The sequence below is a fragment of the Henckelia pumila genome, chromosome 1, assembly GCF_033568475.1.
Source record: "Henckelia pumila isolate YLH828 chromosome 1, ASM3356847v2, whole genome shotgun sequence".
Taxonomy (NCBI): domain Eukaryota; kingdom Viridiplantae; phylum Streptophyta; class Magnoliopsida; order Lamiales; family Gesneriaceae; genus Henckelia; species Henckelia pumila.
Genome location: NC_133120.1, coordinates 115468683 through 115492892, shown reverse-complemented (window position 1 = coordinate 115492892; position 24210 = coordinate 115468683). Strand labels below are relative to the sequence as shown.

Below are 24210 nucleotides of genomic sequence, written 5' to 3'. Positions count from 1 at the left end.
GAGTTTGATCTATGACATCAAAAATTGGGTCATGCAAATTTCAAGACATTAAAAAACTTAAGTAAGTTAGATGTTGTGAGAGGTATGCCTAACTTAAAATCTGGTATTCCATTTGTTTGTGAAGCGTGTCAGAAAGGGAAGCAGACTAGGGTGTCACACGAGGTGTTGCCAACATCTGTGACAACACGCTGCCTTGAGCTTATACATATGGACTTGATGGGTCCAATGGATGTTGAAAGCTTTGGTGGTAAGAAATATTCTTGTTTGTGTGGATGATTTCTCACGATATACTTGGGTAAATTTTCTGAGAGAAAAATCAAACACATTTGATGCATTCAAAAAACTGCTCACTAAGATTTCGAACCTATACAATTTGAAGGTAATCCGTATCCGCACTGATCATGGTAAGGAGTTTGAAAACTCTTCTTTTGCGAGTTTGTGTGATAAGAAAGGTATTTTTCATGAATTTTCTGCTCTTAAAACCCCACAACAAAATAGAATTACTGAAAGGAAAAATAGGACTTTGCAAGAAATGGCAAGAGTAATATTAAGTTCGAAAAATATTTTAAAACGTTTTTGGGCTGAAGCCTTGAATACTGCATGTCATATTTTAAATAGAGTTTATTTGAGGAATGGTACTACTATTACATCCTATGAAATTCTCATGGGAAAGAGGCCAAACCTTAAATATTTTCATGTTTTTGGATGTGTATGTCACGTTTTGAATGATATGGATCATCTTGCTAAATTTGATGCAAAAAGTGATAAGTGTATGTTCTTGGAATATTCATCAAATAGTCGAGCCAATAGGATGTATAACTTAAGAACAAGGACTATTTTTGAGTCAATTAATGTTGTTTTTGATGACTTTGCAAATCTAAAGAAGAAAACAGTTGAGGATGAAGTTAATGATCTGCTGGAAAATTTTGGAAATTCAGATGTTGTCGAAGGAGTGTTGCCAACACCTCCGACAACACCTCCTACAGAAAATCCAAAATCAAAAGTTGAAAAGTCCACTGATGAGAATACTGATGAGAACAGTGAGGTAAACGAAGCTGGAAAGAATGTTCCAAGCAGAATTCAGAAGAATCATCCAACCTCACAGGTCATTGGAGATGTGCATGGAGACTTGCAAACTCGAAGAAAAGAGAAAGTGGATTATCAAAAGATGGCAAGTTTGTTGTGCATGAGTTCTACATATTCTCAGGTAAGATTCTCTTGTTTCGTGTCAAACATTGAACACAAAAAGATTGAAGAGACTTTAAAAGATGAATTTTGGGACAATGCTATGCATGAAGAGTTAGAGTAATTTGTTAGGAATGATGTTTGGTACTTGATACCGTGTCCTGCTCATGGTAATGTCATAGGAACTAAATGGATTTTCAAGAATAAAACTGATGAGTCGGAAAACGTCATTAGAAATAAAGCTAGGTTGATAGCTCAAGGGTATACACAGGTTGAAGGGGTGGATTTTGATGAAACCTTTGCACCTGTAGCCCGCATTGAATCTGTCCGACTTTTGTTTGCTATTTCGTGTAACATTCAAGTCTTCAGATACAACCCATAATGGTTTGCCCGTCCTTTGTGCATAAACCCTTGTGATGTCGGATGAATCATATAGTTTTACGATTTCATCGACTAATTTCAATTGGATGTAAAAAGTGTCTTTTTAAATGGGATCCTAAATGAAGAAGTTTATGTGAAACAACCTAAAGGGTTTGAGGATCCAAATCATCTTGATTATTTGTATAAGTTGAAAAAGGCATTGTATGGATTGAAGCAAGCACCACGTGCATGGTATGGAAGACTAACCGAGTACTTTCTCAATATTGGCTTCAAAAGAGGTGAAGTTGATAAGACTTTGTTTGTGCAAAAGTCTCAAGGTAATATCTTAATTTGCCAAATTTATGTGGATGATATAATTTTTTGTGCTTCAAATGATAAACTTGTTGATGATTTTATAAAGTGCATGTCTTCTACATTTGAGATGAGCATGGTTGGTGAGTTAACATATTTCTTGGGCTTGCAAGTGAAACAAATTCATGATGGTATATTTTTATGTCAAAGTAAGTATGCTAAAAATCTTGTCAATAAGTTTCTGAATGATAACACTAAACACATGCGCACACCTATGGGGTCTAATGAAAAATTGTTTAGGAAGGATGTTGCCGAAGGTGTTGACAACACCCTCTACAGAAGCATGATTGGTAGTCTTTTGTATTTAAGTACTACTAGACCTGATATCATGTATAGTGTTTGTTTGTGTGCTAGATACCAGTCTAACCCAAAAATTACTCACTTAAAGGCCGTGAAACGTATACTAAAATATGTGGCAGGTACTTTGAATTTGGGATTGTGGTACACTAAAGAAACCAATTCTAATTTGGTAGGGTTTAGTGATGCTGATTGGGCTGGGGATTTAGATGTGAGAAAGAGCACTTCAGGAGGATGTTTCTACTTGGGGAATAACTTAGTGTCATGGTATAGTAAGAAACAAAATTGTGTCTCACTGTCTACTGCCGAGTCTGAGTATGTTGCTGTTGGTAGTTGTTGCTCACAACTCCTTTGGATGAATCAAATGCTAAATGATTATGGTGTTAAGAGTGATACTCATATTGTGTACTGTGATAATTCTAGTGCCATTGATATATCCAAAAATCCAGTACAACACTCTCGAACTAAACACATTGACAATAGAGATCACTTCATTCGAGATTTGGTCGAGAAAAGCATGATCTTAATTGAGTTTGTTGGATCAAATAACCAATTAGCTGATATATTCACAAAAGCTTTGGATTTCGAGAGATTCTCCAGTCTAAGAAAGTCTCTCAGTATGTGTGAATTATATACAGAACCGAGATGTTGTCAGGAGTGTTGCCAACACCCTGTGACAACACCTTTTCATGCATGTGCATTTTTTTAGGATCTTAGGCATATTGCATTCATGCATTCATTCTGTTTTGTGATGTGTTGGATACTTTGTAACCACTGACTAGTTTTCACTCAGGATTCTTTGCAAAATATTTTATAGTTTAATTGGAATAATCGAAGAAAAGTTCTGGCTAAGTCACGAAGTAGTGGAGGGACGTTCGTGTATTCCATGATCCTGTCTCAAATGAAAAGTGACTTTGAAAAATCAGAATAACAAAAGAACAAGTATGATTAAGCTTGAATTAGTTCAATCATCAAATTTGATTGATAATCAGAAGCAAATGAAAAAAGCTACCTAAAAGGATCCATTTGAAGATCGTTCCTTTAGTGTGCAGGCTACCACTTCTGCAAAAATAATGAATTGGATATCAAAATTTTTCTGAATCCTGAAGTGTTGCTGGGAGATGTTGCCAACATCGTGGATAACACCTCACTTGTCAACATATATTTGTGCATATAATTGCATTTTATTTTTATGTCACACTCTGTTTTTAGACATAATTAGGACATGCATATTTTCATTTGTGAATATCTTTGGCCGAAAGGTTATGAATTCTGATCAAACAAAAGTTTTGATTTTTGCCCTATCCACTGAATTTTTGAATTTGAATGGGATTGGATTCTATTTCAGTGGTGTTATAGTCTGATGATGAGTTAAATTTGGAAATATTTGGTGAAATATTTGGGCCTAAATTATCGGTGGAAATCAAAGAGATTTATTGCCTAATTAAATCGGATTTGTTACCGTTTTCCGAATAGTTACCGTTGGGGATTTTGTTACCGTTGGGACCTACTAAGAATCTGAGTTAGAATAGGAAAAGCTTTGGTGTGTTATATATTTGAGTTCTTATCTGTTTATGAAAATATATTATTTCCTTGCTTCGTCTCGCACCATTGTATTCTCAGCAAGGTTCTAAAAAACGCGAAACGCGGTGAAACGTCGAGATCAAGTTTCAAGTTTCACAAGTTTAAACGTGTTTAATACAAGTTTAAACGTGGAAAAATGTTTCAAGCTTTTATTAAAATTTTAATTATCTATTACCAATATATAGGCTAAATAACACACATATATAATAAATTTAATAGTAACACACAATTTCTCAAATTTTTAAAAGAAAAAAAATATCAAAACTCTAATTTTTAGCAATATCTATAGTTAGACCGCATCAAAAGTTTTAAACATTACCCAGAAAACAAGAATTTTGAAGAAAAAGGTTTTGAAAAATATATGACCGGATTTATTTATTTTATTTTTAAGAAAATGGTTTTATTTTGAAAATTTTAAATTGATATAATTTATCTAAAAAATAAAAAAAATAATTTTTTTTTTACAAAAATCATGTTTAATCTCGATTAAACACGTTTAATCACGTTTAATATGGTCAACTTAGAGTTGACCGTTTTTTTCTCGTTTTTACCTAAATCTTAGCGTTTTCATCGCGTTTCACGTTTAATCCCGTTTAATCCCCGTTTAATCTCGTTTTTTAGAACAATGATTCTCAGTGCTCCCTGTTTTTCAATTGCCCTAATTGTTTTTTGTTCACTCTCTCATATACCAATGGCAGGAATGGGTTATGATTCACACGACATCCGTTCTGAGATGGGATATACGGAAGATGTTGCGGAATGTGTCACAGCACCTACATCACCACACCTTGTGATTGAGCAAGCCATAGTTCCTGTTGCTAAAGAACCAGTGCCCCTGGATTCCATCGCTCCAGGAGAGCCAGACAATGAGATCGATGTGGAAAATTTTCCTGATATGTCCGTGCTAAACAAGGTGTTTCCCACGAAACCCTTGACTCGCTGATCCAAGAGGCAAGCTGGATACAATCCTGATTATACAGCATCGAAGAGATTTCGAGGAAAGGGTCAATCCTCTAGACCATCTTTGGTGGATACTGAGTTTACTTTTGGAGATGAAAGCTTTGACGAAGATTTCATGCTAGTACGCCAAAAAAGGGGAAAATCGAGTACCCAGGAACCATCTGAAGATGCTATTCCGGTTCCTTTTGCTGCTGAAAGCAAATCAGCAAGTGATTCCTCTGATAAGGACTCCATAGAGTCAGAAACACCATCACCTGTTGCTGATAAAGAAAAGGATGCATCTGCATCTATTCCTACTGTTGAGGAACCATCATCTACTGCTCCTCCTGTTCTGTCTGATGATGAGGAGATGTCAATATCCCAGTTCATGGCTAAGATGAAGAAGTCTAAAAGCAAGAAACCTGCTGATGCAGCTCCTGTTCAAGAATCCGAGGATGAACCTGATGAGGAGATGCTCAAGGAATTTGCTGATAACTGCCCACAACCTTCTGACAGTTCCAGCTCTGATTCGAGTGAAGGTTCAGATGCTGAGAAGGAATTGGAAGAAGAGTCAGTTTCTGATGACTCTGATGAAGAAGAAGAAGGTGCTGAGGAAGGTGTTGTCGACACCTTGGACAACACCTTGGGTGAAGAATACCGGGTAAACTCGTCCTATTCCTCTACTTTTTATTCTAAGGAGATTGCTGAATACTGGGAGAAATATGCTAATCGAGAGTTCTGGAGGAACAAAACATTGATATGGAGAGCTATGGAGCTCAGAACATGGTCAAATTTTTTGAGGTAAGGAACATACTTTCTACAGTTACTACTGTTGGTCCTTACTGCAGAGAATTAGTGCGAGAGTTCTACTGCAATCTCACTGAAGCTGAGAGGGATCCAAGGTATATGAAGTATGGGAAAGTGTATGTGCGTGGGAAAATTTTCTCTTTCAGTCCTGCTATTATAAATGGATTTCTCCAGACTCCTGCCAGTGATGATGCTGCACTGCCTACCATGGATAAGATGACTTCTGTCATCACAGGAGGACAAGTCACTGTTTTTCCAGCTCACCCCAAGAAGTTGCAGGCTGCCAAACTGACTTCATTATACTCTGTTCTCCACAAAACTGCTGTGAAGACCTGGACCCCTTCCGGGAATTCTACTGTGGTTACCAAGTATCAAGCCCCTGTCTTGTATGCTATTGGTACTGGAATTGCATTCAATTATGGCCGACTTGTGTTTGACACAGTCATGGTCTTTGCAGATTGTGCTCAACCAACATTGAAGCTGCCTTATCCATCCCTAATATATTCTATGTTGCTGTCTCAAGAGATTGAGAAGGATGATGATGAGCTACTTACTGAGCCTGGGGAGTTACTAAAGATCGCACCTGCATTACTCAAAGAAAATAGGAAAATAGACCTTCCTTGGTCTGAATCAGATGTTGCCGCAGGTGTTGTGGCAGGTGTTGCCAACACCCCCTTTGCCACTGCTGTTTTTGTACCCCCTTCTGCTGCTCAAGATATTGATCCTACCTTTATTCAAGCTCAACTGCTGCATGCTGAGCAGAAGATTACCCAAGTGAAGGCTGACCTCGCCTATTACGAAGGGATGAAGGCTCACTATGAGTTCCTATTAAGTGGAGCTGGCCCTTTTGAACAAAAAGGGAGAGAAGGAAGTGAAGCAGGAGAAGAAGCTGATGGCTCATCTGAGAGCAATCAATTATAGTTTGTTTATAGTTTATTTTTTTTGGTTTTGCTAGTATAGTTTAAATTTCTTTTGGTCTTAGGTTTTGTGTTTTTTTTGCTCTGATCCTAATCAAAACTGTTCTTTTGTGATGACAACTCTGATATGAATTCTTGTTTCTATTTCTCCTTGCACTTATGTTTTTCTGAATTGAAGTGTTGTAGCTAGATGTTGCCAACACCTCGTGACAACACTTATGTTTCTACTTAGGGGGAGAATCTATTCAGGGGGAGTTTTGATTAAGGGGGAGTTTAGTTGATCTGTTTGTTAAATGTGTTTTGTCCAAAAAGGCAAAAAGGGAGAGATTAAAAGAAATATTTTATTTCTTAAAATCATCCTATTTTGAAAAGATTTTATTTAAACATCTTTTGCCTTTTTTTGGACATGAAGTTATTTATTTCCTTGAATAACTTGATTTGAGATTTTGATAAGCTCATTATAATATCTTATCTAATATATTGTTTTCATATTGTGTAGATTTGATATGAACAAATCTAGAGAATCCAATGTCTACAAGGAAACTTCTACAAGGAAGGATTCTAGTATATATATATTGGAGAGAGACAAATCAATTGAAGTGGCGGATACAGAGAGAGAAACCGAGAGAGTTTATCAAAAAGACTTCATACACATACGTTGAGTGAAGATCTTCTGAAGTCGGTATCGATCGTGTTTACTTGATGCTTGAAGAACACTTGTAGATCATTGATCAAAAAATGTTTTCATCTCTACAAGTTTTGGCGTCGAGTCCTTGATCTATTTTCTTTATTCTATGTCATATAGACTTTTTAGGAGTTATTTTTATTCGTTTTTTTTTCTCATATGTTGGAGAAAATTGATTTTACAATAATCACTAGTTTTAGGATTTGTAAAACTTTTCGAATAATTTTCTAGTGAAGTTTTGCCCCGAGGCGCTGCAAGAGTATTTTATACTCTTGCTTAATTCATTTGAGTCTATTTATTTGGTTGCTTATTTATTTTATTCACGCTTAAATTATATTTCGCTGCAAATTACTGAAGGTGTTATTGTAGGTGTTGTCAACACCTTGTGACAACACCTCAAACTGTTTATATGCAACCTCCATTCCCTTACAGATCAAATCCACACATATCGTGAAAAATAATAGTTTAATATTAAAAAAATGATTTTTCATAATGAGATTAAGTCTATCAAGTTCACATTAAGCAGAAAACAAGTGAGAATTTCAAGTGTGTTGGTATTGCTAGGTTAACGTGCAAGGGTGAGAGTAGTATTAGGATGTGTGATCTCCTGAGAATCTTTAGTCAAGCTGTTGACGTTGCGCTGTTTGATCTGGTTGGCTAGGTAGACTGTAAAAAAATGACACCAGATCTTAACGGGTAATATTATGTTTGCTGGGATATGACCGAGATTCGAGAGTAGAGCTAGGATGGGTGACCTGGGAAGCTCTAGTTCGTCAAGCTGTTGACAACTTGACGTTGCGCTTTTTGATCTGGTTGGCTAGGTGAGCTGTAAAAGAAGGACAACAGATCTTAACTAGTAATACTGTCTCTGTTGAAGATAGCGCATGTACTAGAAAAATGATAAGACTGATCATCTCGAAAGCGATATGAGATAGTACCAACTGTAGCCAGTGATGCACGTCCCTCCTTACTCTATCCATCTACTCTGCATGCAATAAATATATGGAAATAAAATTGCACATTGGCTAACATCTATAATTTTTGACCTAGTGGTAGGTAAATACATGATCCTAACAAAGTGTCTTCGTTTAGTATTGTCTCAGTTCAAATATATATTCTAATACGTACATTCTGGATTTTTTTATTTTTGATTTTATTTTAATTTACATGACACATTAATATGCAGTCGGGCAGTGGTGGAGCCACGTATAGTGGCACCCGGTCTTTAGCTTGGGTGACCCGAATTTTTTTTAAAATTTTATATATATTAATTTTGAATTATTTTGATAGTAGTTCGGATGGTTCTATTCAAAAGGTTAAACAATTCTAGAGTTTAAAATTTTAATCTTATTAATTTAAGAATTCTGGCTCTGCCATTGCTGTCGGACAACTCGTATATTATATCATCTCACGTAATTTGTATTGTTATATAATTAAAAATAGTTCCTTTATTATAGTATAAACTAGTAGATCTGTAGATATGTAATAAATCGAACCCCTCGGTGTTTCATGCATGCTAATTCTGAATGAGAAATTAGTACAAAATTAACTCAAAGCTTACAGGGTGCTCATGCAACAATAACATGTCAAGAATACTGGTTTCAAGAGAACTTGAAAAAAAAAACTTGAATTTAATGTAATAAATTATATATTATTATATATATATAACAAATTTTATACACAATATATTTTGTGACACATTTGAGAATTTTACAAACAAAAATAAATACAGCTTGAATTTTCACCTTTTCAACCCTTATCATTTTATTTTGTTAACTAGAGAATCATTGATAATAAATAAATTAAATTTTTATTAATTGTTCAAGAATTGCGATTTTTAATCTCTGAAAATATCACTCTTTATACATTCACGTCACACAACGATTATAATATTTAAAATTAATTAATCTGAAACAAAATCACGGAGTGTATGTACATGCACTTGAGGCTTGATCGAGACCGAATCCATGAGACCGAATTTTACGGAGAAAATTCAGAGAAACAACACATATATAAAGAGTAAAAATTATTTTGGTACATAAACTATTGATAAAATGTCAAATTGGTACATGAACTATTAAAAATGGTTTAATTGGTATATAAGCAAACTCAAAAGTCAATTTTGCCCTTTACTTAAATTGCTTTTAAATTATTATTATTAAATTGATTAATTGAACTACATACATATTTTTGTCTTTTAAATTATTATATTAATTATAATTGTAAATATAAATTCATATTTACTAATTATTATACTATAAAAAGAATATTATATATCATTATACGAAAAAATATTCAACGTAAAATTTATAGATTATAAATGAAAGACACACATATATATAATTTTAAATTTTATTAATATAAAGAATAATATTATAGCATAGATAAACAGAAAAATATATATCTTTTATTATATATTTTTAATATATATTATTTTTGAATATATAATTCATCAGTTGTTATATATATATGTGTGTATATGCATGTTTGTATTAATTAATATTTATAATATTGCGTACAATGAGTACGATATATTTTCTATAATATAAAATTTAAATAAATATAAATTTATGTTTATAATTTTATTAATAAAAAAAATTTAAAAATAAATTGTGTATCTATTTTAATTTAACAAAAATATTAGACTTTAAAATAATGTAGGTAAAGAGTAAAATCGACTTTATAAGTTGATTATGTATCAATTAAATTATTTTCAATAATTAATGTACCAATTTGACATTTTACCAATAGTTTGTGTATCAAAATGAATTTTACTCCATATATAAATATAAAAATTTTACAACTCCATTAATTTTGGGTATCTATATAAGTGTAAAAAAAAAAAGGGGTTTGGTTTTGGGCTATAGGCTATAGCACCGATCCATCCTTGAGTTGGGACTTGGGTAAACACTTATTTTCGAATTGCTTGTACTGAATAAAATTTTTGAGATCGTAGCGTCACAAAAATATATATGGTTCATAGCCAATACGTACTAAACTATATGTAACTATATATGTTTTTTTTTGAGTAACTATATATGTTTTTTTTCGGCGGGACCACTCTGATGCTTAAGTCAGACTCAGAAATAGAGTGGACTTTTTAAGAAAAAAAGAGTGTAGTTCTTTTTTTAATATAGATGAACGTACCTTTTCTGATACCTATGATGGAGTATTTATAGGTCTTGGGGCATGAGGAGTGCTCCGCCCTTTTCGGGTAGTGGCCACGATCTGAATCGTGGGTGCAGGGGTTACTCACGTCTAACAACCGTGCATGATCCCATCTCCCAGGCTGAGATCGCAGCGACGTGGGGATCATGGTTCTGAGAAACAAGCGTGGACCAAGTCACGGAGACTTGGTCCTCCCCCTTTCTTGGGTTTTCTGAACATGGCCATATCTCTATTCCCGAGCCATAATGTAACGTCTCAAATTTATTTTAATTGAGTTTATTTGAGATAATCGGAGATTACAGAGTTTAAGAGCCGACTTGATTTTGATCAGGGTCTATTTTGCAAATTTTAAAAATTTCAGGGACTAAAACGCAAATATGGAGTTTTATATATTATCTAAGCTTGGTTGACTTCCTTCTTCACTCCTTCTCCTCCCCAAGCACCCATTCCCTCCATTGTTGCGCCCCAAAGCTTTCTCAAGCTTTCAGATTTCAGTCCGAGCTCGATCCGTCCGTTAGAATTTATTTCTTAAGGCAAATTAGCGATCACAGCAGCAAGAGCTTCGTTTTATCGTAAGTATTTCTACGATCAGTTGTAATTCTATTTTTGGATGTTTTTAGAATCGATTGAGTTTCGGTTATGTTGTTCTTGAACGAGTTCTTATCAAGAACGAGTTCTTATCGTTTATTTTCAGTCGGTTTTGAAATAGAGTGTCGTTCGGATTTATTATGATTTTTGGAAGCATTTTCGAAAAAGTGGATTTTGAGATGTGTTGGATTTGAGTTGTTATTGTTGTTTTAGCATTGATTTGTGTTGTTTGAAATGTTGTACTGCTGTCTGCGTTTTCAGTTTGATCAGTTTATAGTCGTTATGCCGCCGGTTTGAGTTTTGAGATTTTGAACCGTTTGAATCGTAGAACTTTGGCAAATGGGTTTGTTCGTCGTTTTTGATCATCTTTTGCCTACGTACAGATTCGTTTGGAGTTGTCGAGCCCCGAGTTAGCAGCTGTCGATTGTCGAAGAACGGTAAAGAGATTACCTTGAGCAGTTGCTGTTGTTAGGTTGTATAGTTTCTGATATAACCTTTTATTGTAGCTTATCCAGAGTTGGAGCTATTCGTATTGAAAGGTACAAGTAGACATCGTTTTAGCGGGATAGCGCACTCGAGACAGTTGGTTCTTGAGTTTTCCTTAAATCACATACTTACATCAATACTTGTTCTAGAATGTGGAACATGTATTTTGTGTTTGAGCTTTGTTATATGGCTTAATGTTTTATGTTTTCTTATGCATTCATCTTGAGCCAAACCTTTGATTTGTCGGGCAGAACAACCCTTTTTATTTAGACGTTTTGGGGGCTATACTGCGAGTGGCCTGGGTTGTAGAAGTTCACCTAGCGTCAGCATACTCCTTATAGTCGCACCAAAGTCTAGGGGATTGGGATACATGGCACCACCTCGATTGGAAGAGTCGGTGAGTCGTTACGTGATCTCATCCTCGGGATCCCAAAAGCATAGAAGAAATCCCTTGTTTATCAGAATTGATATCCCGATTTTAAAGACATGATTTCATTCGTCTTAACATTGAATATGTTATCTTGAAAGCATGTTGTTGTTATATTACTGGTTATTTCATGTTATTTTGCTTTTACTGGGAATATATTTCTCACCGGAGTTATTCAGTTGTTGCTTTGTTTTGTATGTGTACTTGGAAACAGGTGGAGCAGGATCAAGTCAGCGAAGACCTGGTTAGCATCAAGAGTGAGAGATAGAAGCGAGATTTGTTTTAGAAGTCGTATCAGCATGTCTATCTTGTTATATTGGAACATGTTTAGAACTCGAACTTCTTATTATCTGTTGTATCGTTATGCGAGTATTGAGATTTGTATGTTGTCGTTGCGTGTATTATGAACCTTGTTATGTTTTGAAGGTTTTAAACTTGAGCGTTGACATGATTTCTGTTGTGTTTTCTTGGCCTGTACTGTCATCGCTCGATCGGTAGTTTTGGACCGATCGAGCGATGACATTATGCCATGTTTCTGTTTTCGAAAAAGGGTGCCCGCTCGATCGGTTGAATATGACCGATCGAGCAGTGCTAGTTTTCTTCGGACAGGGAGTTTGCAATTTCTTGCTCGCTCGATCGGTTGAATTCTACCGATCGAGCGAGGCCCTTTTAAAAAAAAATTTCTTTTATTGATTTTAATCTTGGAGCTTGTATGATTAATTATTGTTTAATAAAGATTAGTTGTTTAGAACCGAGGTCTCACACATAAGTTCGGCTTCATGCAACCTATCCCATTCACCTGTTACATCATAGTCCCGCCATAATTATTTCCCTAGGGCTCCGATGGACCTGGGCTTCCGGGGCATCACCACTCTTCCCTAAAGTATTTGGGCTAGAACATTGTTCGCTGACCCGAGGTCTGGCCCCGATGGCCCTGGGCTCCCAGGGCATCACCACTCTTCCCTAAGTTTGGCCATTACTTTGAGGATAGACCACTAAAGTAAAGGCATGTTTAATGCACATCTCTGCACACCAATCTGCTAGCTTCTGCCCTTGGAATTGTCTTCCATTGTCCGAGACCAACTTCCGCGGGAGCCGAAATCGGCACACCATGTTTTTCCAAAGGAATTTCATCACCTCTCCTTCTGTTATTTTTGCTAGGGGCTCTGCTTCTATCCACTTTGAGAAATAATCCACTGCTACTAGCAAGAACTTATTCTGAGCTCGGGCCTGTGAAAATGGGCCCACAATGTCCAGCCCCCATTGATCGAACGGGCAAGAGGTCCGTAATGGTTTAAAATTGCTAGCTGGGCTGTGTTGGGAATTACCAAATCTCTGGCAGCCTTCGCAAGACCGGGCTATTTGTGATGCATCGGCCTGCAAAGTGGGCCACCAGTATCCTGACAGTAATACTCTTCGCGCCAGAGTCAAAGATCCTCCATGGTTCCCACAATATCATTCATGTACTTCCCTTAAGACGTACTCTGTTTCTCTTTCCTCTAGGCACCTGATCATGGGGCCCTGGTAAGAAGGCCGATATAAGATTCCACCTAGTAGGGCAAATCGTGGTGTCTGTCTCCGTATCATTCGAGCTTGCCCCTCATCCGACGGTAGAGCCCCAATTGTGAGATGTTCCAATATCGGGGTCATCCATGTGTCTTCTGAGGAAACCGTATCCTGAGCCTCTATGGAGGCCACTAACTCCTTTTGCACAATAAACTCTTTATCACCCTCGCGTCCCCGAGTTGCTGCGCTTTTCGCCAAAGCATCCGCTTCAGCATTCTGCTCCCGAGGTATCTGCTCTATAGTCCAAGTGATGAAACTTGCTACCAGTTCTTGAATTGTTTTCAAGTACTTTACCAACCTTTATTCCCGGGTAAAGAAGGATTTCTTCACTTGCTGAACCACCAATTGTGAATCGGAGTATACTATGATGTGGCTCGCCCCGACTTCCCGAGCTCGCCTCATCCCTGCTATTAGCTTTGTATTCAGCTTCATTGTTGGAGACCTGAAAATCCAATTTCACAACTATTTTGATTTTCTCTTGGGTAGGTGAGCTCAGGATGACTCCCACACCACTGCCCCCGATACCACTGGCCCCATCCACGAATATTCTCCATACTTCCTCTTGACCGAATGTAACCACCTCTGTCAAAAAATCGGATAAGGCTTGTGCTTTGATGACTTTACGAGGTTGATACTCAATGTCATATTCACCCAGCTCCACTGTCCACTTCACAAGTATTGTTGTAAAAATTACTCGCAAGCGTACGAGTGTCAAGTTTTAATATAGTGAAAGAGAGAGTGTCGATCCCACAAGGAGTAGTTTAAAAATATTCAATACTTGTAATTAAAATAGTCTAAACATTATCTAGAAAATCAATATTTGAAAATTTTGCAGAAAAATAAATAATCAAATGAGTTTTTGATAGCACACACACAACTTTCAGATATAATCAGTTAGAGAAAAATAGTCTAGAGGTTTAGATTTCACCTGGTTTCAACAACAATCAATCCTAATTAATTTAGTTTTATGAATTCCAGTCAATTAATAGCCAAGAACACTTAAGTATATTATTTCCCTCTCCCAAGCAACAAATAATTTTTATCAACTACAATTCAATTTCAATATCCCTATTAAGAATCTACTTGCAGTGATGATAAGTGTATTTTATACACTTAATTTATATATGATTTTAATTGTTAATTGTTTGGTTCGAGCAGATTTATGTGGGTATTTTGTTGTATTTGTGTTTACAGTGAATTATGGAATTTTGTGAAGAAAAGAAGAATTATTGAATTTATTTGGAAAATGGAAGAAAATAATAAAAGGAAGGAAAAGAATAAAAGAAGAAAAAAAATGCTGAGAAAAGAAAAGAAGAAGAAAGAAACGTACAGTAAGGAATAGTGATGGGCTTTCATATTGGGCCAAAGTTTAGCGCTTCTTGTTAGCGCCTAAAGAAAGAGCTATCGCGCTATGATCTGGAGAAGAGAGAAAGTATGTTTGCGAGACTCAGGCGCGCCCGCGCCTTAACTAGCGCGCCCGCCCCGTTGCTGTTTGGAATATTTTAATTATTTCGGGCAAGTATTTTATGGGCTTTTTGGATGAGCTTTTTTACACGATATAAAAGGAAATTTAATTCCATCAGAGGGGAGAGCCTCCATATACACACAAAAACTCATATCAGAGATTAGGGATTGGATCGTGAACTTTTGGAAGATTTCTGGAGCTTAATTGAAGAACGAAGACGAAGATCGATAGACCGGACACGACGTCGACGACGGATTTGTTTCTTATTTTTATTTATTTTATTCTGAATATTTTTAATTTTCTGAACATGTTTTGTTTTATTCAGAATTTTATTATGAACTAAATTTTTAGAGTCTAGAGGTCGGATGGAACCTGGTGTAGACACTTTCATGAATTTTTGATTTTATTGAATTGAGTTTTGTTTCTAGATTAATTGTTTTTTCTAGAATTGATTGTCTTTTCAATTATCTGATCAATAATTGATTTGTTATATTTATTTGAAATCATTGCTCGGGAGAGGGGATTTTGAATAGGACAATTGGAAAATACACTGTTAATTATTTATACAGCTCGGGAGAGTGTATAATTTTAACAGAGCTTTTAAAAAGAACATTGTTTTGTGATAGATCACTGTGATAAATTCTTAATAGGGATATTGGAATTGAATTGTAGTTATAAACATTATTTGTTGCTCGGGAGAAGGAAATAATAAACTTAAGTGTTCTTGGCTATTAATTGACTAAAATTCATGAAGATTAATTAATTAGGATTGATTGTTGTTGAAACCAGGTGAAATCTATACCTCTAGACCATCTTTCTCTGATTGATTTTTATCAGAAAGTTGTGTGCGTGCTTATCAAAACTCATTGATTATTTATTTTCTGCAAAATTCTGAAATATTGATTTTCTAGATAAAGTTTAGACTATTTTAATTATAAGCACTGATTATTTCATTTTACTCCCTGTGGGATCGATATCTGAATTATTCACTATATTAAAACTTGACACTCGTACGCTTGCGAGTAATTTTCACAAGAAGTTTTTGGCGCCGTTGCCGGGGAGTAAATTTTGATTATTTTTTAGTCTTGTTACCAATTAGTCTAGATTTTAATTTAGAGTTTTTATTTTATTTTATTTTAAGTTACTAATTAATTTCTTCTTATTTTTAATTGCAGTCTATGCGGCGATCTCAAAGTGCGAATTCTCTACTCTTTGATCCGGAGATCGAGCGCACTGCACGTGCGTTAAGAAGAATTGGAAGAGAAGAAATTGAGAGAATGGCTGAACAAGAAGCACAACAAGATTCCCTGGTGCCAATTAGAGATCACTTCAGGCCGATGATCCAGGCTCACTATTCTGGAATCGCTCGAGGAACTATCAACGCCAACAATTTTGAGCTAAAACCTGCTTTGATCAACACGGTTCAACAGAACCAATTTAATGGGAGCGCCACTGCTGATCCTCACCTACACCTACACCTATGCACCTTCTTGGAGATAACTGATATGGTAAAAATTAATGGTGTGTCTGAGGATATTATTCGCTTATGCTTGTTTTCTTTTTCTCTCAGGGATCAAGCCAGAAGTTGGTTGCAATCACTGCCGCTAGGAAGCATCACTACTTGGGAGAGAATGGCAGGAAAATTTCTTGCGAAATATTTTTCACCTGCCAAATCCATCCAACTGAAGATAAAGATCAGCACATTCCAACAGTTGGACACTGAACAACTATACGAGGCGTGGGAAAGGTACAAAGAATTACTTAGACGTTGTCCTAACCACAATTTCGCAGATTGGGAACAGATCGAGTGGTTTTACAATGGACTGAATGCGCCTACAAGGATGAACGTGGATTCTGCTTCTGGAGGAACTATTTTTGCAAAGGACCCCGTACAGGCCTACGATATGCTGGAACAGATGACGGTTAATAGTTTTCAATGGTCATCTGAGCGTATGGGAGTCAAGAAGCCAGCTGGAGTGTATGCAGTGGATCCTCTCACATCCCTCACCGCTCAATTATCTGCAATAACTACACAGGTAGCTTCTTTGAATAAGATTAATGTTGCAGATTCAACTGGAGTTGAAGGATCACACGCCCTAGAGGAAGTTAATTATATCACTCCTAATGGCTACCGAGGTTATGGAGCTTACAGAGGTAACCCTGTCCCTAATACTTACCATCCTAGCTTGAGAAATCATGAAAATTTTTCTTATGCTAACAATAATAATGTGTTGAATCCTTCAGAGTTCATGACAAATAAGAGTGAGGGTAAGTCGTCTTTGGAGGTTGTGGTTAGTACTTTTGTGCAGGAATCAGGTAAGAGGATGGCCAGAACTGAGTCTCGCCTTGACAGCTTGGAGACGCACATGGCCAACATGGGTGCGGTGTTGCAATCTATGGAGACTAGCATTGGGCAGTTGGCAAACGCACTGAAAGAAAACAGCCGCAGCCAGTTCCCTAGCAATACTGAGGTGAATCCTAAGGAATAGTGCAATGCCATAGAGTTGAGAAGTGGAAAAGAAGTTGGAGTCCAAGAACCTGCTATTGAAGAGGAGAAATCTGAGGAAAAAGTCGAAGAGAAGGAGTCTAAATATAGTAGCCCGTAACAAAAATCAGTGATTAAGAGATTAATCAACGCTAATTAAATAGATTAGGTACCGGACGGATCGGAAGCTCCGATGCAGGATCGAAAGCTCCGATGGTATTACGTCAGGCATGACGTGTGGCAGGATCAGAAGCTCCGATCAGGATCGGAAGCTCCGATCACCCCTATCCAAAGTCAACCAGTGATATTTTGACACGTGACAGATGAGGATCTTCGAAAGCTCCGATGGCAGGATCGGACGTTCCGATCGAGGAACAGAAGTTCCGATCGAGGATCGGAGGTTCCGATCGATGTCTATAAATAGGAGGCCAAGGCTTCACTTTCATTTGCCAATTCCGAGAATCCCTCTCTATTCCAGGCATATTTGAGTAGTTCTAGTCTTCATAGGCTTGACCCGAGGGTTGGCGAGGCGTTCGATAGTCGTAGCGGAGTTGTGCCCAAGTTCTGGAGGCATCGACATCAAAGGGCTAACGACGGACGAAGGTATAGCTTTTGCTTCCTATAAATATTTAGGAGTATGCAATAGCTTAGTTAAGACTTTTAGAGCTCTTTAATGATAGTAGTATCATTTGGCAGTGTAGAGCATACTATAGGCGTGGACCTAGAGTTGGTAGAGCTTGCACTGATTTGAGGTACGAAAGTACTGTTCGAGATATCCTGACTGAGTATGCATGTATTATGTGACTGCATGGTTTATATGTCATTGACTTATGCTGCATTCATCTGCATACTGAGCTATCTCCTTCGAGATGTCTATTAGTAGGGTTGTACCCTATCCTGTTAGTGGATGGACTTCCATGTCTTTGGGTCCGGTAAATCCACTGGTATTATGGTATGGGAGCCACCTCCTGAAGCGACGGCACAACGTGCTACATACCATGGCCCGGTCTGTCTTTGTATCTGATCCTTGATCTCGAGTTATAGGGAGTTCACTTTGCATGCATGTATACTCATACTCTCGTACTGAGCGTTTTATGCTCACGTCTCGTACTCTGTGTTTCTGGACACCCTATTTGATAGTTGTGTTTTTGTTGCATTTGTTAGTATCATTTTTGTTGTTATTTCGCATTAGTTGCATGTTTTATTTTAGCATTTTGTTCGTATTGCATTTTCCGTGTTCGCATGATGGGATTCTTGTTTTTGTGGTTAGGTCACTTATTTTGCGGACTAAGATGGAACCTCGGAGGAACGGAGATTTGAAGCAAGGGAAATGCTGGACAATTTCTGGAAATTCTCTCTCGATCGATCCGCAAGAGTATGCAGATCAAGCGAGCACTTATATTTTGAGGACAGTAGGAAGGACAATTTCTCTCGCTCGATTCGCAGATGTTTACAGATCGAGCGAGCCCTATTTATGCGAGGCAGTAGCAGCTGGATATTCACGCCGCTCGATCCGCTATTTCCTGCAGATCGAGCGGGCGTTATGTTTTGAAAAAAAAAATATATTTTTGGAAACTTTGTGTTAATTTAGTTCCTAGCCTTTATTAGACTATTATTCCGTTTTAGTAGGATTTTTGATCAGACTTGTGGAGACACATTAGAGGCTAGGTTTTCTTCTGAATTCTTAATTCTAGTTTTCTTCTTTTTCTTTGAATTTTGTGAATTTTTCTATGAATCGTTGTAGCTAAACTTTTTTACTTGGTTGAGGGAGACGAACCCTTGGTATACTTCATTTATGAGATTTGATTTGTAGTGTTTTAATTTTTATTAAGTATCAATATTTGATCTGTTTTATTTTATGTTTGTATGCGAGATTTTAGGATTGGCCATCTTAGGATCTTGTATTGCAAGCGATAGCTAAATTAGAATTCAAATCCGTAATTGTTTGAATAACCTAATTTGCGAAGCAACTACGTGTGATAATTTCTGCTGTTGAATTTATTATCTCGTAGGATCAATTATTGGATAGGCTAAATATAACCGCTGGTGTTGTGTTGTCTAGTTTTGTCAGTTTTACTAGTTTGAATGCTACCGTGGATTTAAATCTAGATTGCTGTTATCGGGTTGGTCCATTGGTAAGGGTTAATTAAGAATGTTGTTTTCTAATTAACTAATATTACGGTGAAACAAGAATTGAATTTTCAATAACGAATATTTAATAAGATTAATTATTTTAGAGAATCGATGATTGAATGAATGAATATCAAGGGTGTAGTCGACCGATACCAAGTCTCGTCTCTTATTGAATTTCTCCAGTCTTTTATTTAAATTTTGCATGCTAGTGAATTTTGATTGCTTAAAGTTTTTAGTAGTTAATCCAAACTTGAAAATCCCCTTTTATTTATTTCAAGTATTTTTAAGAACACAAATAAATTTCACTTTCCTCGTGGGAACGATCCCTACTCTCGCTACTACATGTTATTTAGTTAATCTGAGTTGGGTTAATTTGGGCGCGACACGACTAACCGTTACCAAATTTTGGCGTCGTTGCCGGGGAACGGTGTCAATTTTTTTTTGTGTTCATTTTCTTTTTATTTTATTTTGATTAATCTTACTGTCTTTTCTTTTCTTTGTTTCTAGTTCTTTTTAGTTCATGCTTTCAGGTGATCTTGTTGAAGAGGATTTTTTCTACGATCCAGAGATCGAAAGAACTTTGCATAAGCGAAGGCGAGAACTCCGTAGGCAACAACAAGAAGCCTCTGCTCGAGCTTCTTTTCCAGAAGAAGAGATGGCTGCTAATGCTGACCTGAGTCTGAGACAATTGGGCACTCCTGATCCCAATCAACAACTTCTATGCATTACTTTTTCTACATTAGAAAATAATGATACTTTTGAACTTAAATCTGGTTTAATTCACTTACTACCTGCTTTTCATGGTCTTGCAGGTGAAGACCCGAACAAACACTTGATGGAATTCCACGTGGTTTGCACTAGTATGAAACCCCATGGAGTGACGGAGGAGCAGATTCAACTGAGGGCCTTTCCTTTCTCTTTGAAGAGTGCTGCTAAGGATTGGTTATACTACTTGCCCTCTGGCTCTATCACCACGTGGACGAAGATGAAAAGGATCTTTCTGGATAAATTTTTTCCAGCCTCTCGAGCTGCAAACATCCGGAAAGAAATTTATGGCATCAAGCAATATTCAGGGGAATCACTGCACGAATATTGGGAGCGGTTCAAGAAGCTTTGCGCTAGTTGTCCGCAACACCAGATAAGTGAAAACCAGTTGATTCAATTATGCTATGAAGGTTTGTTGCCTCATGACAGGAGCATGTTGGATGCGGAGAGTGGAGGTGTTTTCATGGACAAAACGCCGGTACAAGCACAGAATTTTATTAAAAATATGGCTGCCAATTCTCAACAATTCGGCACCAACAGGAATGAGCATGTACCAAGGAAGAACAACGAGGTAAATGTTTCTTCCCTTGAACATCAATTAATTGAATTGACGACTCTTGTGCGTCAGATGACTGTAGGGAATGGATAGACTCCGAAGGCATGTGGCATCTGCACTGCAATAGGACACGCCACTGATATGTGTCCTACACTTCAAGAGGACTCAGTTGAACAGGTAAACGCTACTGACGGATTTCCTGGACCACCACAACGGAAGTATGATCCTTATTCCAACACATTCAATCCTGGTTGGAAGGATCATCCAAATCTAAGATATGGGAATCCTCAAGCAAGTCAATCGGGGCCTCAAGCACCACCAGATAATCAAACTTATAGGCCGCCGTATCCTCAACAGCAACAGCAGAGACCTCAGATACCAACTCCAGGTGAGTTTCTCAAAAATATAGTTAAGGAACTTGCCACTAACACTGCATCTTTTCAACAGGACACCCGGGCAAGTATACAAAACTTAACCACTCAAATGGGACAGCTAGCAACAGCAATCAACAAGCTGGAATCACAAAATTCCAGCAGTCTGCCATCTCAAACTGTGGTGAACCCAAGAGAGAACGCAAGTGCAATAACTTTAAGGAATGGGAAGGAGTTGAAAATGAAGGAGAAAGAAGTTGAGGTTGAGCCCAAAGAGAAGCTGAAAGAAGAAGAAGAGCAAAAGGTAAGTGAAGAAAAATCATCCAAGGATGATTCTCCAAGAGGTAAGTTTCCTCCTTTATCTGAATATAAGCCTGTTGCCCCTTTTCCCTTAGCACTTAAGGACTCTAGAAAAGGTGATGGGATTAAGGAGCTCTATGAAACTTTTCGTAGATGTGAGGTCAATATTCCATTGCTAGATGCGATTAAGCAGGTACCTCGATACGCAAAGTTTTTGAAGGAGTTGTGCACAGCAAAGAGGAAGCAGAAATTGAAGGGCTGTCAAATAGTGGAACTTGGTGAGAATGTATCTGAAGTGATCCAAAGGAAACTACCCGCAAAATGTAAGGATCCAGGTATGTTTTCTATCCCATGCACTATAGGGAATGTTAGACTTGAGAAGGCCATGCTAGATCTAGGAGCATCAATTAATGTTATGCCTTATTCTATATATGCATCCTTAAAACTTGGCCCATTGAACAAAACTGGAATTGTCATACAGTTAGCGGATAGGTCTAATGCATACCCTAGGGAAGTAGTAGAAGATGTGTTGGTGCAAGTAAATGAATTAGTGTTCCCTGCAGATTTTTATGTGCTAGATATGGAAAACGGTGATCATAATAGTCCTATTTTTTTAGGCAGACCGTTTTTGAAAACTTCCATGACGAAAATTGATGTTCACAGTGGCACACTTACTATGGAATTCGATGGCGAGGTTGTAAAATTTAATATTTATGATGCCATGAAATTCCCTGATAGTGATGATTGCGCGTTTTCTATTGATATAGTGGATTTCTTGGCACAAGAGTATTGTGAGCATGCAGGGAAAGATGATCTAGAGGTGGCTATTACAGCACCCATTATGCAGACGGAAGATGGAATTCGATGCAATCAAGAAATAGAAGAGATTGAGAAACTTCTGAATAGTTCGCCTGAGCTACCTCAGTCAGGTAATGTCTCTTACTTAACTTTGCCAGTTTCTAATACTAGGAGTCTTTCATCTGTTTTGCAGGCACCAGAGGTCGAATTGAAGACACTTCCAAACCATCTAAAGTATGTTTTCCTTGGTAAAGGAGAAACATTACCGGTTATCATCTCTAACAGCTTGGAAGTTGATCAAGAGGAGCAATTAGTCAAGGTGTTACAAGAGCACAAGACTGCTATTGGGTGGACCATAGCAGACATTAAAGGAATTAGCCCGTCTACATGCATGCACCAAATTCTGATGGAGGAAGGAGCAAACCCCTCACGTCAGCCGCAACGCAAACTGAATCCACCGATGATGGAGGTGGTAAAGGCTGAGATTCTGAAACTACTTGAAGTTGGGGTTATCTACCCAATTTCTGACAGTCACTGGGTCAGTCCGGTCCAAGTGGTATCCAAGAAAATCGGAATCACCGTTGTAAAGAATAAGGATGACGAGATGGTTCCCACCCGTATTCAAAATGGGTGGAGGGTTTGTATTGACTATAGGAAGCTGAATGCCGGAACCCGAAAGGACCACTTTCCTTTAGCCTTTATTGATCAAATGATTGAAAGGTTAGCGTGTCATCCTTACTATTGTTTTCTTGATGGATATTCTGGTTATTTTCAGATTGCTATCGTGCCAAAGGATCAGGAAAAAACGACATTCACATGCCCGTTTGGCACTTTTGCTTATCGACGGATGCCCATGCCCTTTGGACTTTGCAACTCACCGGCCACTTTCCAACAGTGTATAGTTAGTATTTTTTCAGACTTTATTGAGCATATCTTAGAAGTTTTTATGGATGACTTCACTGTCTATGGTGATTCCTTTGAAAACTGTCTATCTAACCTTGCACTTGTCCTTAAGAGGTGTGTCGAAACCAACCTCGTTTTGAATTCTGAAAAATGTCATTTTATGGTTGGGCAAGGTGTGATTTTGGGTCATGTTGTGTCATCAAAGGGAATAGAGGTAGATAGAGCTAAAATTGATATCATTCAATCTCTACCTTACCCCACATGTGTGCGGGAAGTGCGTTATTTTCTTGGCCATGCAGGTTTTTACAGGAGGTACATTCAAGATTTCGCCAAGATCGCATCCCCCATGTGCAGGCTATTACAAAAAAATGTGTCATTTGAGTTTGATTAGTCATGCAAATCATCCTTTGACAAATTGAAGAACTCCTTGACATCTGCACCAATAATCCAACCACCGGATTGGAGCAAGCCCTTTGAGATTATGTGTGACGCCAGTGACTATGCCGTCGGCGCTGTCTTAGGCCAGAAAGTTGGGAAAGCATCGCATGCTATCTACTACGCTTCGCGCATTCTGAACGATGCCCAACGAAACTACTCCACTACTGAAAAGAAGCTTTTAGCAGTAGTTTTTGCTTTAGAAAAATTTCGTTCATATTTACTTGGTGCTAAGGTTATTGTTTATTCTGACCATGCAGCTCTTCGTTTTCTGATGGCGAAGAAAGAGGCAAAACCAAGGCTGATCCGATGGATAGTACTGCTGAATGAATTCGATATAGAAATCAAAGACAAAAGAGGGGCCGAGAATCTAGTTGCTGATCACTTGAGTCGTCTAGTTCATATTGATGAGGAGCTGAATTTGCGTGACGAATTTCCTGATGAACAGTTGTTCTCGACGACCACCGAATTACCATGGTACGCAAATATTGTGAATTATTTAGTTACTAATGGTTTCCCCTCTGAATTTTCTAAGGCGCAAAAAGACAAAGTGAGAAGTGATGCGAAGTATTATGTGTGGGATGATCCATACTTGTGGAAGCACTGCGCTGATCAAGT

At 37.5% G+C, this 24210-nt stretch overlaps 1 protein-coding gene across 1 annotated transcript; it reads right to left on the bottom strand.

The window, feature by feature from the left end:
* Window positions 1-12778: 12778 nt before the first annotated feature.
* Window positions 12779-16524, bottom strand: LOC140873306 (uncharacterized). The gene is made up of 4 exons (XM_073276403.1): window positions 16512-16524; window positions 13680-14041; window positions 13283-13612; window positions 12779-13192 (listed from the first exon to the last, which is right to left on the bottom strand). The coding sequence occupies exons 1-4, from the start codon at window positions 16522-16524 to the stop codon at window positions 12779-12781; spliced, it is 1119 nt and encodes a 372-aa protein (XP_073132504.1).
* Between the last annotated feature and the right edge of the window lie 7686 nt (window positions 16525-24210).